The sequence below is a fragment of the Notolabrus celidotus genome, chromosome 2 (genome assembly GCF_009762535.1).
Source record: "Notolabrus celidotus isolate fNotCel1 chromosome 2, fNotCel1.pri, whole genome shotgun sequence".
NCBI lineage: Eukaryota > Metazoa > Chordata > Actinopteri > Labriformes > Labridae > Notolabrus > Notolabrus celidotus.
This window is the reverse complement of record NC_048273.1, coordinates 10,806,848-10,823,092: the sequence shown is the minus strand read 5'-3', so window position 1 is coordinate 10,823,092 and position 16,245 is coordinate 10,806,848. Positions and strand designations below refer to the sequence as shown.

Genomic DNA, 16,245 nt, shown 5'->3' with positions numbered 1-16,245 from the left:
AAGGACACCTGCTTTATTTAAAGTGAAGACTAGTTGATAATCGATTCCTTTTTAGAGGCGGCATGTGAACAAATAAAAACACCAACAGAGGAAACTCAGAGTCACACGTCTAACAAACCTGAAGTCACTTCAAACTCCAGATTAATCTGAGTCTTCATCATGTTTCTAAGTCTCTGATCAGACCCCCTCTGAGTCCGGCACTGACTCCTGCTACCTCTGACAGAGTGACTGACGTCCTGTAGGCAAACCAGCTTCTCACAGATTAAAACAACAAAACCGAGGGAGAGGAGGATTCAGGTATCAGCTCCTCTGGTCTCTATTCACGAGCCCGGGGATGTCCACTAGGGACCACCAGGAAAACTAAAGCAGGGGACTACTATGCTCCCCACATCTGTATAATGGTTGCTTTAGAGAGGATCTTCAGTGTCTCTCACCGTCTGTCTTTGATGAAGGAGTAATAGTGTCCGGCATGAGCCTGACCGCTGTGGACTACAACGCCCACCAGTTCGTAGTTTTCAGATATTGTGACTTTCTTCCTGGGTGATCCTCCTGGGGTACCGTCACCCCGCCCCTCGCCGCCCTCGTTGCTGCAGTCCTGACGAGCCATCCCAGAGACGGTGTAGGGCTCCATGTTCAGCACCCAGGGGAACTGTGGGAAAGCACAAAGTGAGGATGAGCCGTCTCTCTGACTCGGGTTTAAATCTGATCAGGACTCATTCTTCCTACCCGGATCTGTTCGTCGTATTTGATGGACCGCCCACTCTCCCAGTCGAAGCCGAAGCGCATCAGGTGAATACACAGGACGCTGGGCAGGGATTTAATACACGTCCTCTTCACTGTGGTTCTCTGTGCAGGTGAACATTCTGTTAGTACACCTTATTGTAAACCTGAGGTAACTGCAGGTAAAAGCAGGATCGGGTACAGACCTTGTCTTTGCATTTCTCACAGTAGTAAGCATTGCTGCCCTCCAGCACCTCTCCTCGAACGAACTGATCCAGAGAGATCTCCAGACTCTGACACGACGTCACCCCCAGGTTCAGAGCCATGAAGGTTTCCTCACGCTCATACCTGTTGAACAAAAGGTCAAAGGTCACACACTGTGGGTTATATGGGTTCAAATCAATCAGTCCACCCTTCTCACCTGTGAGGACAGTCTTTACAGATCTTCTGGTCTGAGAAGATTCCCTGGAACGTGTTCTTAAAGATCTGCTCCCGCCCCATTTTCTGTCAGACAAAGAAACCTCCGTTACCTCCAGGTGTTACCTCCAGGTGTGTGTGTAACCTTCAGGTGTTACCTTCAGGTGTATGTGTTACCTTCAGGTGTTACCTTCAGGTGTATGTGTTACCTTCAGGTGTTACCTTCAGGTGTGTGTGTTACCTTCAGGTGTATGTGTTACCTTCAGGTGTGTCTGTTACCTTCAGGTGTTACCTTCAGGTGTATGTGTTACCTTCAGGTGTTACTTACAGGTGTAACCTTCAAGTATATGTGTTACCTTCAGGTGTGTCTGTTACCTTCAGGTGTTACCTTCAGATGTTGCCTTCAGGTGTATGCGTTACCTTCAGGTGTTACCTTCAGGTGTATGTGTTACCTTCAAGTGTGTCTGTTACCTTCAGGTGTTACCTTCAGGTGTATGTGTTACCTTCAGGTGTTACTTACAGGTGTAACCTTCAGGTATATGTGTTACCTTCAGGTGTGTCTGTTACCTTCAGATGTTACCTTCAGGTATATGTGTTACCTTCAGGTGTGTCTGTTACCTTCAGGTGTGTCTGTTACCTTCAGATGTTACCTTCAGGTGTATGTGTTACCTTCAGGTGTTACTTACAGGTGTAACTTTCAGGTGTGTCTGTTACCTTCAGATGTTACCTTCAGGTGTTACTTACAGGTGTAACCTTCAGGTGTTACTTACAGGTGTAACCTTCAGGTGTGTGTGTTACCTTTAGGTGTTCGTCGAGCTGGTCCACCAGGCTGGTGAAGAACTCGTAGGCGTCCTGCTGCTCCCTCACGTAGAGCTCTTTGTTCCACATCTTGAAGATCTGAGGCGTCAGAGGGAGGACGATTAATCATGAATCTTTAAATCTCGGTGTTGATTCTATAAAATCTTCATTCAGTAGATGCTAAACAACAAGGTGCAACAGGTGAGTGTGTGTGGCTCAGGTGATTGTGTGCAGGTCATGTGAAGTATGTTGTTTGTTGTGTTGGTGTGAGCAGGAGTATTTCTTGTGTAATTTAACATGTAATTGTAAACACATTATTGTGAATGTTACTAACTAATAATTATAGGTTATCATACAAGTTTGGTAATAAATCTTTGTCTCATTGTAACTAACTGGTTTCTAGACAAGATGAGAGCATGCTACCTTCCAGAAGTTCTCAGGGACGTAGTACTGAAGCTTGCTCTCCATCAGGTGACCGAACAGAGACTGGACCTGATAGAAGACGCTCTCCTCAGGCTGATCAGTGTCGTCCTCGATGGAGAGAAAGGCCTTGAAACCAAACACACAAACTCATTTACACGATATCAGATGCCACCTGGTGGCTGCAGAAAGAAACAGCGTGAGCAGAACTTTGTACCTCTGGTAGACCGGGTTGCATGTAGAGCTGCTGGAACACAGCGTTCATATAACACGTGGCGCCACCATTTTTCAACCCCACGAAACCCGAGACTGAGCGGCTCTCGACGGGGGGGAGATACTGGGAGACACAGTGTCACAGATAAAACGTCATTACACTGTATCAGTACGAAGTGTTTGATTATTGAAATGTTTGTGACTGCAGGCTTTGATATCCTACATCAAACTCTTTGCAGAGCGACGGGTCTGACTGGTGGTGCATGGACAGCAGCTCTTTGGTGATCAGACGCAGGTTCGACAGAGAACTGTCCGCCAACATCACCAAAACCTCGTAGGCTGCAAGACGGCTGCTGGCTGTGCTGCACCTGCACACACGCATAGATACACACGCACACACACACACACACACATGGTTTAACAGGATGACATTAACCATCAGAGCTCAGCAGTATCTCTTCAGAGCGTTCCCGGTCTCAGAGTCGTGATAATCGAAAGATCAAATAAGTGTAATAACACTTTAGTAACACTGTAATAACACTGTAGTAACGCTTTAATAATGCTGTAATAACACTGTAATAACTCTGTGATTATACAGTGTATTATACATTATACAATATATAATCTGTCTCCAGCAGAAGAGCAGAGTTCCTTGTGTGTTCTGAATATTTTCACCATGTTGAAATCTTCCGGTAAAGTCACGTCATGTTCTAAAATATATCTGATTATGAAACTATAAGCTCCCGCTGAGGACGGCAGTCTGAGTTATGAACAGGATAAATTTATTTAAAGCTTTATTTCATATAAATCGAGCGTCACCTGACGCAGAAAAGTCTAACTGGTGAGTGGATGAAAATTACACCTGTCGTACTTTGGGTGGAAGTCGTGGCTCGGGGCGGGGGAGGGGGTCGGATTCGAGCTGTTGATGATAATTCGTGAGGCTCGAAATAGGAAGTCATCCAACAGCTGCTGAATCAGAGACGGACCTGCAGATGGCAATTTGATACAGATTATTACTCCCGAGTTATTCCCAGTACAAACTTCCAGCGTGTGTGTGTGTGTATATGTGTATGTGCTGACCCAGGTGTTCCTTCTCGTTGCCGCACAGTGACAGCAGGGTTTTGATGAGTCGCAGGTGTCCGGCCAGCAGGATGTTGTCAGCCTCGCTGGTCTCCATCTCTGAGCTCCAGCTGGGCTCAAAGTTATCAAGCCAGGAGATCTCGTCCTCCAGCATGGCGGCTGCGCTCACTTTGACAACCTCCATCTCTGACGCTGCAGGAGGTGGAGCACAGAGACGTAAGGCTTCCTGTCGTTATCTGTGTTTAATTTATCAGTTAATTTGACATAGCACCTAATCTCTGTTTATTTTAACACACTGATAATCCAGATATGACTTCAACATGCTGAGAGCTCGTCTGGAGGAGTTTAAAGCTCTTTATCTGAGCAGTCTCCTCAGAGAACACCTCTGATGAGTAACCGGCTGCTCTGCCACTAGCCTGACAAACTTCATGATTAAGGTCTGAACGAGAGATAAACAGGAGCTGCTCATGAGGCAGGGTTAGTGGTCTTACTGGTGAGATCGTCCAGGAGCTGACATCTCAGGTCGAAGTACTCTGTGCACTGAGACAGCAGCCTGAAGAGAAGAGCAGCATCAATAAGAGACCTCTGGCACAGACACAGTCAGGTGTAAGGTGTGGGACTTACCTCTGGTTGACTCCTCTCATGACAGACGTTGGACTCCATAACGGCAGCTGAGCCGTGAGGACGACTGAGAGCAGGAACAGGTTCGGTTTCTGGACTTCAGCGAAGGCCGAGGTGTCAGACTGACTCAGAGTGTAGAGCTGATCACAGGCCACACGTCGGATCTGAGACAGAGACACGATTAGTAAACTGCAGCTCTGAGGATTCTCACCTGAAGCAGATCAGCTGTTTACCTCTCCACTGGGAGACCCCAGCAGGATGTCGATGATGAAGTCACTGACGGAGGGAAGGTTATAGAACGACGCTGCAGGAGGAGAGACGGGCAGAGGGTGAGACAACGCCAACACACACTAACACATACACACAGACACACACACTAACACTAAGACACACACACAAGGACTAAGACACACACACACACACACACACACACACACACACACACACACACACACACACACACACACACACACACTAAGAAACATACACAAAGACTAACACACACATTAACACACACATTAACACACACACACACTAAGACACACACTAACACAATAAGACACACTCTGACACCCTAACACACTGTCTTAGTGTGTTTGTCAGTGTGTGTCTTATAGTGTGTGTGTGTTAGTCTTTGTGTATGTGTCATAGTGTTTATGTGTTAGTGCGTGTGTGTGTGTGTATGTGTGTCAATGTGTGTGTGTAAGTGTTTGTGTGAGACAGTGTGTGAGTGTCAGTGTGTGATTGAGTGTGTGCTTCAGTGTCAGTGTTTCTTTGAGTGTGTACGTGTGTCAGTATGTGAGTGAGTGTGCGTGTTTGTGAGTGTTTGTGATTGTGAGTGTGTGTATGAGTGTGTGTGTGTGTTAGTCTTTGTGTATGTGTGTGTATTAGTCTGTGTGTGTGTGTGTGTCTGTATGTGTGTCAGTGTGTGTGTGTCAGTGTTTGTGTGAGACAGTGTGCGAGTGTGTCAGTGTGTGATTGAGTGTGTGCTTCAGTGTGTGTGTTTCTGTGAGTGTGTATGTTTGTCAGTGTGTAAGTGTGAGTGTTTGTGAGTGTTTGTGAGTGTGTGAGTGTGTGAGTGTGTGTGTGTGTGTGTGTGTGTGTGTGTGTGTGTGTGTGTGTGTGTGTCTTACACAGCTGCTGGCAGCGAAGCTGCAGACATGTCACCAGCAGAGACAGAGCCTCTCGGGCGATGATGGCGTCTTTGATGGACACGCTCTGCTGTCGGACACAAATCCCTGCATGCAGTGCAGTGGGTATGGACTCCCCCTCACTGCTGGAGCTGCAGTTACTTCCTGCAGAACATGGTGCATGTGTTACTCTGGAGTGGTCAGCGCCCCCCGACTGTGAGCATGCAGCTGACACGTTATAGAAAGAAGCAGAGCTCTCTGTGGAGGAGCAGGAGATATCTAATACAGGATGCTACACACGAGACTGACCCAGGTATTCAGGACTCATTCAGGACTCAATCAGGACTCACATGATGCTCCACCTGTTCTCAGTGAACATGCACCTGTGTGTGTGTGCCTGTGATATCAGTCTGCACGGTCTCACCGCTCGTCTCTCTGATCATCTGTAATGAGGCGTGTTTTACACGCTCTGCCTCAGTCTGTTTCCTGTTTGAGCTGCAGAGCCTCATTAAACTGGATTATGTGTTTGTGGATTAAAATCCGGGATGAAGGTGTGCTGGCTTTATTCTGCTGTGTCAGGCAGACTCTGGGTTCAGACTGCTGACAGGTAAATAAGATAAAATAAACTCCTTTCTCAACTTATCTTAGTGCACACCTGTGTTATAGCTTCGTCCTGATGTGTGTGTGTGTGTCTGTGTGTGTCTGTGTTGTGTCTGTGTGTATGTGTGTATGTGTTTATGTGTTTATGTGTGTGTATCTCTGTTGACATGGTGTTAGTTGGATCATCCTGTCTGATATGTGTTTCTGATCTCGTCTCCGTGAAGAGCCCGTTGTAAACTTTTTTGTCTTAAAGACTATAAAATCAAACAGGTCCCTCCTGTCTTACCTGTGCTGCTGACTCGAGTGCGGACACCCTGTGGCAGTGATGAGCTGTGGCACTCTCTGATTGGCTGAGGGCTGCCGACCAGATCCAACCTGCCCGCTGCAGCCGCCCAAGTGAGACGCATGAAGCAGGCCACAGTGGAGGTGAAGTCCCCCACCTCCATGGTCTGAGGAGAAAACAGGTTAGAGCAATGATGGCTCAGAGGATCAGTGTCACCGTACAGGTGTCACCGAGCAGGTAAGTCTGTTTACCTGGATGGCTACACGAGCTGCAGGTATGATCTCCTCAACCCTGATAGACGAGCGCTCGGACAGAGACATCTGTCTGTACGAGGACTTTTCTGGAGTCCCACACAGAGACAGCTGACGTCCGGATCGTCCTGCATTGCGAAACGGACGAGATGACAGCGCGTCGCCATCCCGGATGACATCATCATCCAGGGACATGGGCATGCTCTGACCAACCAGGAGAAACCTGCAAACACACACGACCGAGCATGAGTAAAATCTGAGGACTTCAATGTCCTCTCCTGTCGGTGTGTGACGCCAGGTGCAGCTCACCTGGCCAGCTGGAGGCAGATGGAGTAGACTCCCTGTCTGGTCTCATAGTCCACCTCAGGAGGGATCGAGTCTCTCTGCATCACGTTCACCACCAGACTGCTCTCACACGGGCACGCACACACACAGACCGAACACACACACACACGCATCTGTCAGTACAAAAATACACTCTGAGGCAACTCTGTTTTCTTTATTTGATGCCTCTCTCTCTCTCTCTCTCTCTGTGGTACCTGAGGCCTCCTGCTTTCAGAAAGTTCTCACAGAAAGACTTGCTGCTGGTTTTAGCCATCTCATCGTCAGAGGTCGGCATCAGCTTCGAACTCAACACCTGAGAGAGATAGAGAGAGACAGAGAGAGAGAGAGAGAGAGAGAGAGACAGAGAGAGAGAGAGAGACAGAGAGAGAGAGAGAGAGAGAGAGGGGCGAGAGAGAGGAGAGAGGAGAGAGAGAGTGTGGAGAGAGAGAGAGAGGGGCAGGATAAATGCAGTGACTTGTCTGATTGGTAAACAGGCGTCTGTTGATTGCAGATGAAACATTACTGTGTTGAATGGAGGGTGTGTGGACAAGTGTTACCTCCAGGTTGTAAAGCACTCTGAAGGTGGACATGCCCGGGGCCGAGGACCTGAACAGAGACTCTAAGATGGAAGCAGCACTCGGCTGGTGCTGCTGCTTGGAGGACAGAGACGGTGAACGAGAGCCTGAACCCTGACCCAGCGTGAACAGCGTCTTCTACAAAAACAAACAATAATAACGAGGAGGAGGAACGTCAGAATACCACAGGAGGAGTCACAGACAGGACATGGAGGAGGACAGTCAGGGACACAGGAGGAGTCACAGACAGGACATGGAGGAGGACAGTCACGGACACAGGAGGAGTCACAGACAGGACATGGAGGAGGACAGTCAGGGACACAGGAGGAGTCACAGACAGGACATGGAGGAGCACAGTCAGGGACACAGGAGGAGTCACAGACAGGACATGGAGGAGGACAGTCAGGGACACAGGAGGAGTCACAGACAGGACATGGAGGAGGACAGTCAGGGACACAGGAGGAGTCACAGACAGGACATGGGGAGGACAGTCAGAATACCACAGGTGGAGTCACAGACAGGACATGGAGGAGGACAGTCAGGGACACAGGAGGAGTCACAGACAGGACATGGAGGAGGACAGTCAGGGACACAGGAGGAGTCACAGACAGGACATGGAGGAGCACAGTCAGGGACACAGGAGGAGTCACAGACAGGACATGGAGGAGCACAGTCAGGGACACAGGAGGAGTCACAGACAGAACATGGAGGAGGACAGTCAGGGACACAGGAGGAGTCACAGACAGGACATGGTAGAGCACAGTCAGGGACACAGGGGGAGTCACAGACAGAACATGGAGGAGGACAGTCAGGAACACAGGAGGAGTCACAGACAGCTGTGTGTACCTGGTGGCTCCACACGCTTGATTCTTTGGGTACAAAGTTGTCGAGAGCGTCCTGAACCTCTGGATCTGTAGGAATCAGCAGCAGCAGTTTCCTCACTCGGAGAGTGATCCTGTGGATTGAAGATTAAATTAAAAGAGATGCTTGGGGTTAGGGATAATACATTTTGTATGTAGGCAGTCCCTTTAGCCCACACACAGATCTAAAGATAATATTGACCCCTCCACTGTCTCACCTGGATTCATCGAGATTAGCGAGCTGATAAAGCATCTCAAACACATTACACACCAACGCCATCACCACACCGGGCAGAGACTTCTCCTGCAGACAGAGAGAGGTAGACACACACACAGGTAAACACACATATACATGAACATGAGAACACACACTCGCGTGCACACACACCCCCACACAGTAAGTGCGTGTCGACTGAGGTCAGCCTGAGTGTGTATCCATCTTTTTTATGTGTACTGCTAGTGAGTCAGGCGTGACCTGGTACCTGCTCTAAGGCGTAGGCGGAGTTAAAGACGGCCGAGCTGGAGCTGCTGGAAGCTGAGGCCGAGGACTCGGAGCTGCCAGATGGTGTTCCGGTGCTGGAGCTCTTCACGGTCAGACTCTGCTCGTCACTGAAGCCCAGCTGAGACAGAAGCTTCTGGTCCCGGTTCATGGTCAACTAACACACAGGGGGGAGGGGCAGCGAAGGGGCGGAGTCAGAGAATAACGAGGGGTAAGGTTGTTTGAGGCTGTGTTTCCCCTGACTTACAGAGTATACCAAAGAAGAGGAGGAAACCTGGGCAGAATAAATCCCTGTTCACTGATTTTAGTCTTTAATGGTTACTGGCTTCAGGGGAAACACGTGACCAGGAGAGGAGCGACATACTGAGGTAAGAAACTCTGTTTAAAACTTTATCAAACACAAAATGACAAACAGAGACTGGAACACACTCACCACACTGTCATGAGCAAAGATCTGCACGTTATCCACCGGACAGCTCAGGTGCTCCGAAATCTTCCACCTGATGCTTCCTATGGTCTCATTACTGTGGGTCTGCATGTCACACACACATACAGATACAGACAGACAGACAGACAGACAGACAGACAGACAGACAGACAGACAGACAGACAGACAGACACACAGACACACAGACACACAGACACACAGACACAGACAGAGGGGTTATTCCCTGCAGATGTGCCTGTTACTGTACATACGGTGTAAGGTGTGGTGTTACAGATGTTACAGGTTAAGGCTTGGCGTACCTCGAGGGTGAAGGTGTCTTTGGTTGATTCGTAGGTGATGTGTAGAGTGACGGGGTGTCCATTGTACGATGCGCCGTGAGGTAGAATAGTGCGAGGAACTGAGTACATGTCCTACAGAGACAGAAAATACAAATACATCAAACCCCGTGTGTGGCTGCTTCTCATGAACACCTGTCAGAGAGAGTGGAACCCTGAATCTGTCTGAAGGAGAAACATATCTGACCCTGTGTGACTTACAAACGGGGACCTCTGCATCAGTTCTTTCTTTTTTGGTAGGACACAACCAGTCAATACAAGACCAGAGGGGTATACTACGAAGTAGGGATGCACTTATCTGATGCTGGTATCGGATATCGGCCAGATCGGACTCAAAAAGGTAGATCGGATATCGGTGACGAGGGGCTAATATATAGATATAGATATATATATAGAGCCGATCCATATGGCAGATCTATTCATCTCAGTTCTATGCTGTTCTGTGTTTACAACAGCCATGTGCGTATCCTACCTCATCAGCGCTGGCCGGTCTGTGCATTTTTGCCTGGTGGAGCATGATGGAGGATAACTACAGAGGATCTGCAGTTTAGGTGCATGTCACGCTTCTTTTGCTAACAACTCCGCCGGAAACCTGCAACATGTGCAGCGCTAATGTTTCGACGGATGGCAGTTGCGCAGAAAAATATAATGGCAGCCCAAAGGACGAAGTTCACATGAGCTGTAGCGTACTGCAAAGAAGTAAGAAACCTTCTATTAATGGATTCAAAGTGTGAAAAAACGGACAGGTCATTTCATTTAATTGTTCCAGTTCACCATCAAGTCAGAAAAGCCTGAAGTTGGCAAAACATGATTCTATCCTCACATTAAGGAATAGAGATTGTTAAATCAAAACCAGGATCAGATCGGCTAGTATCAGTATCGGCAGATACCAAAGCCCAGGTATCGATATCGGTATCGGGACCTAAAAAGTAGGATCAGTGCATCCCTACTACGAAGCAAGTTCAAGCAAGTCCCAGATATCTTTTCTTGATCCGGCTTCACCGAACCTAACAAAGGAGATTGTGGTAATCTGTCTCACGAAGCTGGTTATCAACAATGTTGAGTCAATCCAGAATTACCCTGAGCGCTTTCACATGAACGGGGCGGAGAAAGAAACATATGACCAATCACAGACACGGACAGTCTGCCGTCAGCACATCTACATATTTTTCAAACACTGCACTGATATTAGTAAAATATGAAGAAGTTAAAGACATAATCCCGACTAAGATCAACACAGCTGAGTTTGAAACATGAAGGAAGAACTGAGTGATAAGACAAAAACAGTTTGAGTTCACAAATTACGTCTTATTTCTCATCATTTAGTGCAGATAGATCTGAATATAATAACTGTTTATTCCCTGACAGTGATCTCGCTCTCTGATTAAATCTTGTGTCGTGTGTGACAGTTTTAGACGTAATATTTCCGCTGCAGCCCTGATGGTATCAAACTGAGCGCTGTGGGGAAATAAAAATGAGAACATGATTTAAAGAGATAAGCACGTGCAGTTTTATATTTAATCGATATACTAGCTTATTTTAGACTCTGTTTAAGTATGATGTCAGGAAAGAAAATAAATGACTGTCATCAGTATTTTATATATAAAATCATACAGGTAGACAAAGTGTCCTGCCCGTCTCTCTCCCCTCCCCTCGCGATCAGCTCACAGAGCTCTGTAATCGAGCAAGCTGATTGGTCAGTTGGCGGAGTTTTCTGCAAACTGATCTCTGATTCTGAGCATAAGCTGCCCCAGGGCAGGTTAGGAGTTCAGCATGAGTAACCATGGTGATCTACCCAGGTAAAACGGGAACCACCTTCATAGTACTGAAGATCCAGAGTTAACCCTGAAGTTACCTGGATAGTATACCCCTCTGACCTCAGAAAACCAACCAGTGAATACAAGACCAGACCTCAGAAAACAACCAGTGTCATGTCTGGATGTGTTTCATCATCCTCAGCCTCTCAGCTGGGTTCACTTCCTCCACCATGAACGGTGTCTGGATGAACTCTCCTGCTGCTTCCAGCTTCTTGAGGCTGACCAGAGTCCAGTTTGATGACTTGTTAGCTCACATCAGTACCAGAATTTATCTGATGGACACCAACTTTAACTGAATTTAGCATGCCTTCTTCTAATGCAACCCTAAATCCTAACAGGGTTTCCCAGCACTGCAGAGAAGTGCTCAGCCTTTCTGCCTGAAAAGGTCAATTCAACTCAGCATGAGGATGACAGAGATGTATCAGAGACTTCAGGTGTGAGGCTTTGAATCAAAAGAACTGGCCTTAACATAGAGTTACAGAGAAGAAGAAGAAGAAGTAGTAGACCTACCTCTATGGTGATTACGTAGCGTTCAGCCAATAGCAGCAGTCTTTCGATTATCACCAGCTTAGTGGATCTGGAGGAAAAAGGTGTTTTCAGTGTTCAATATTTTCTCTGTATGATGAGGAGTCGATGATACCTCAGGACACATACACTCTTTAACCTGTATGTTTTATAGCTTTAGTAACTCTGCTCTTACCCAAACCCCCCTCTGTACCTGGATGGTGATTGTACAGACGTGGCCACAGTCGGCATGGCGGTGGCTGTCAGCATCTTAGTTGCCCTGGTAACAGCATGTGTCAGAGTTGGTCCCCCCAGGGCCGAGCTCGCCGCCTGAAAAACGAACAAAAAAAAACGTAAACAATTTTCATGTGTTTCTTTCAAATATCAGGTCCTGCCTGTTTAATCAACACTTCTTACCTCCAGGCGCTTGTAACAATCAGCGATAAACTTCTTATGCAGAGACACAGAGTCCTGTAAGGGGGGACAGAAACACACTGACTCATTTCAACATGTCAACAGGAAGAGACATGGAGTCCTGCAACGAGGGACACAAACACACTTGGGATGCACCGAAAATTTTCGGAGACTTTTATCACCAAAACAACACGGCCAAAACAGAATGTTGTGATGACGCAAGCAAAAACCGCGGCCAGTACATGCTTGTCTGGATCATGGTCTGGATAAGGGCCAACATGTCTGCATCTGTTATTCCTTTAATTGCAGCACTAAAGTGTCTTCTAAGCGAAGAGGTTGAGACGAACAACAGAGTGTAAACAATGAGAAGTACACTCTTAGAGTTTGTCAGCACACGTTTAACTGAGATCTATTCTGATCCTCTGCACTTCATCGTGACTGTACTATCTGCCTTATAAAGATCATTACTTGGATGTGGGAATAAAGGAGCGCGCACAAGGATCCAGGCCGCGATGGATGCGGAGAACCTGCTTGGAGATGGAGAAGCACAAAGCGCAGGAAGGAGAATAGAGCGCAGATAAAGGACTCGTCTCTCTGAACCAGATGAGGGGCATTCACCCTCGTTGTCTGATACGTTCAATGAGATCCTTGATTTTAGTGAGGTTAGTACACAGTCAGAGCCATAAATGTAATGGTAGGGGAGGCCGGGGACAGTTGTAACATTTTTGACATTTCTGTCTATAACTTTGAGCTCTTTTAACCCAGTGTGTTCAAACTACTATACAAACTAGCTTCAAGTGTCTGCTAATAAATGGCTTAGAAAATGCCTGGGCAACACTAACAGAAAATGCATGGCTTAATCTCAAATCCAAGGAGTGAAATGTTACAACTGTTCCCAGTCTCCCTACTAATGATTGGCATAATAATTTATTTCGGTGTTTCAGTTTTCTTTATTGGTTTCCTCATTTTCGGTTTTCGGTTTCAGCCAAGAACTTTCTTTTCAGTGCATCCCTAAAACACACTGATTCATTACAGCATGTCAGTATGTCAGCATGTCAACATGTCAACATGTCCAAAGCTTGATCTGTAAGGCAACTGGACTGGTAGAAATTCTTGAAGACGTTTCACCTCTCCTCCGAAAGGCCTCTTCAGTTCTGGCCAGACTGGGGAAGAGCTCGAAGATATAAGCCACTAACAGTCTTGGGTGTGTCCAGGAGTCACAAAGGTCCTAAGTGGGGTCATTAGTCTAGTTCCTGACAGTCGTTCTGTACCTCCTGACAATCGTTAACCTAATTCCTGACAGTTGTTAGGGTGATGGGTCAGCTGTGAGTCGTTAGAGTCACATGGTCTCTGGTGTGAGTATGGTCTTACTTGTTTTGACAGAGAATTCAAAACAGCATTGTATGTAGGAGACAAATGGTGTCTTAGTCCACCACCTCTGTTAAGGGAAGGGTGTTCAAGCTTAACATAGATGGCTTCCTTGACCCCTCTTTCATACCAACGCTCTTCTTTGTCCAGGATCTGAACTTTGCTGTCCTGGCGATCCTGGACAGAGAAGAGCGTTGGTCTATCTAGCCTGTCGATCTCTGGGAGTGACGTTAAAGACAGTTAGAGAGACACACACACGCGCACGCACAAACCTTCTTCATTTTGGGATTGAGGTTGGTGTAGCTGTATGTGATGATCAGTTGGATCGCTTCATTGGCTATCTCTTCATCAGGGGTTTCCATGGCGATACGCCAGATAAAATCCATCCCTGCCAGGTCGAGTCGCTCCACACACTGAAATCAGGAAACATTAAACGCTGACACAAAATCATCACATTAAACTTTTAATGTGCCGTAAAAACTATAAACAGACCAGCTGAGTCCCCTGGCGTTTGAGGCGATGGTCACACAGATTCACATTCTCGAAGAACGTCTTGAACAGATTGAAACCTGAGAGAGAGAGAAAGAAGTTAGCTGCTGTTTCCCTCATAATCTCTGATTATACACTTTATGTAAAAATCTGTAATCTGTAGGTGCCAGGCTGGATTTCGGAACGAGGAGTATTCATTTAAGTAAACTGTAACCTGTTATATTATAACCTATACAATTTTATATTGTAAATTTTAAAATGTTATATTGTAAATTGTAAACTGGTATATCGTAATCTGTAAAATGTTATATTAAAAAATCTGAAATGTTATATTGTAAACTCTGATATTGTAAAATGTTGTATTGTAAACTGTAATACTGTTGTAAACTGTGATACTGTAAACTCTTATATTGTAAACTATAAACTGTTATATCGTAATCTATAAAATGTTATATTGCAAACTCTGAAATGTTATATTGTAAACTCTGAAATGTTATATTGTAAACTCTGAAATGCTATATTGTAAACTGTAAACTCTTACATTGTAAACTGTGATACTGTAAAATGTTTTACTGTAAATTGTAAAATCTTATATTGTAAACTGGGATACTGTAAAATGTTGTATTGTAAATTGTAAAGTGTTATATCGTAATCTCTAAAATGTTATATTGTAAACTGTGATAATGTAAACTCTTATATTGTAAACTGTAAAGTGTTATATCGTAATCTGTAAAATGTTATATTGTAAAATGTAAAATGTTATATTGTAAACTCTGAAATGTTATATTGTAAACTGTAAAAAGTAATATTGTAAACTGTAAAATGTTATATTGTAAACTGTAAAATGTCATATTGTAAACTGTAAAAAGTAACATTGTTTACTGTAAAATGTTATATTGTAAACTGTGATACTGTAAAATGTTATATTGTAAACTGTAAAAAGTAATATTGTTAACTGTAAAAAGTAATATTGTAAACTGTAAACTCTTACATTGTAAACTGTGATACTGTAAAATGTTTTACTGTAAATTGTAAAATCTTATATTGTAAACTGGGATACTGTAAAATGTTGTATTGTAAATTGTAAAGTGTTATATCGTAATCTCTAAAATGTTATATTGTAAACTGTGATAATGTAAACTCTTATATTGTAAACTGTAAAGTGTTATATCGTAATCTGTAAAATGTTATATTGTAAAATCTGAAATGTTATATTGTAAACTCTGAAATGTTATATTGTAAACTGTAAAAAGTAATATTGTAAACTGTAAAATGTTATATTGTAAACTGTAAAATGTCATATTGTAAACTGTAAAAAGTAACATTGTTTACTGTAAAATGTTATATTGTAAACTGTGATACTGTAAAATGTTATATTGTAAACTGTAAAAAGTAATATTGTTAACTGTAAAAAGTAATATTGTAAACTGTAAAATGTTATATTGTAAACTGTGATACTGTAAAAAGTAATATTGTAAACTGTAAAATGTTATTTTGTAATCTGTAATTCTCACCGTTCATAGTGATCTCGTAAGGCTCCAGTTTGAGGATTTTCTCCTTGAAGAGCTGCTGCTGAACGTCGCTCTCCAGGTCGTGCTGTCCTTTGGTAAACCACTCAAAACACATCTGCACACAAACATCACCACGATATATCTCAGTGTCATCAAATGTAAATGCACAGACACTTAACATCATGAAGCAGGTATCATACAGTGACAGAAGAGTGATGGTTGGGATGCTAGTGTCGAAAAAGTTTCACAACCAGGTTTGAATAAATTACTAAAAAGTTCACTATTCCTCATGTTTTAAATTGTGGCCTTTAATACGATGAAATATTAAAACCGGGAGGTTTAGGTGTTTTTAGAATCATTGTACTGATGCTGAATCCCTCTGTACCTCATTACTTTTCATGTGACAGACACAAGAGATTTAATTTATACTTTATTATTTCTGAGAAAGGCCATGAGCCGGGATTTGTATTATTTATCATTTAAGTTTTTATTTCTGACTTGAAAACTGTTTGTGTCTCTTCCTTATAAATTGTTTAAAGGTTACAAAGTCTGATGTTTGAAGGTTTCA

The 16,245-nt window shown here is 44.7% G+C and overlaps 1 protein-coding gene across 7 annotated transcripts in view; it reads right to left on the bottom strand.

Moving 5' to 3' along the window:
- The window catches only part of usp24 (ubiquitin specific peptidase 24), a 40,510-nt gene that overhangs the window by 10,194 nt on the left and 14,071 nt on the right, over window positions 1–16,245 (bottom strand). For 2 of the 7 annotated variants that reach the window (XM_034703472.1, XM_034703489.1), the window contains 30 exons: window positions 15,681–15,792; window positions 14,170–14,246; window positions 13,950–14,090; window positions 12,313–12,366; window positions 12,092–12,225; window positions 11,902–11,968; window positions 9,539–9,649; window positions 9,225–9,323; window positions 8,775–8,948; window positions 8,511–8,596; window positions 8,279–8,387; window positions 7,415–7,570; window positions 7,073–7,170; window positions 6,843–6,938; window positions 6,534–6,756; window positions 6,286–6,448; window positions 5,403–5,564; window positions 4,503–4,573; window positions 4,273–4,433; window positions 4,140–4,201; window positions 3,649–3,840; window positions 3,431–3,554; window positions 2,792–2,936; window positions 2,573–2,692; window positions 2,359–2,484; window positions 1,936–2,034; window positions 1,142–1,224; window positions 927–1,068; window positions 727–846; window positions 435–649 (listed from right to left, as the gene is read on the bottom strand). In XM_034703472.1, coding sequence (XP_034559363.1) covers window positions 435–649; window positions 727–846; window positions 927–1,068; window positions 1,142–1,224; window positions 1,936–2,034; window positions 2,359–2,484; window positions 2,573–2,692; window positions 2,792–2,936; window positions 3,431–3,554; window positions 3,649–3,840; window positions 4,140–4,201; window positions 4,273–4,433; window positions 4,503–4,573; window positions 5,403–5,564; window positions 6,286–6,448; window positions 6,534–6,756; window positions 6,843–6,938; window positions 7,073–7,170; window positions 7,415–7,570; window positions 8,279–8,387; window positions 8,511–8,596; window positions 8,775–8,948; window positions 9,225–9,323; window positions 9,539–9,649; window positions 11,902–11,968; window positions 12,092–12,225; window positions 12,313–12,366; window positions 13,950–14,090; window positions 14,170–14,246; window positions 15,681–15,792 — 3,722 coding nt within the window. The remainder of the gene's footprint in view (window positions 1–434; window positions 650–726; window positions 847–926; window positions 1,069–1,141; window positions 1,225–1,935; window positions 2,035–2,358; window positions 2,485–2,572; window positions 2,693–2,791; window positions 2,937–3,430; window positions 3,555–3,648; window positions 3,841–4,139; window positions 4,202–4,272; window positions 4,434–4,502; window positions 4,574–5,402; window positions 5,565–6,285; window positions 6,449–6,533; window positions 6,757–6,842; window positions 6,939–7,072; window positions 7,171–7,414; window positions 7,571–8,278; window positions 8,388–8,510; window positions 8,597–8,774; window positions 8,949–9,224; window positions 9,324–9,538; window positions 9,650–11,901; window positions 11,969–12,091; window positions 12,226–12,312; window positions 12,367–13,949; window positions 14,091–14,169; window positions 14,247–15,680; window positions 15,793–16,245) is intronic. The other 5 variants (XM_034703478.1, XM_034703495.1, XM_034703484.1 and 2 more) reach the window with 3 other exon arrangements.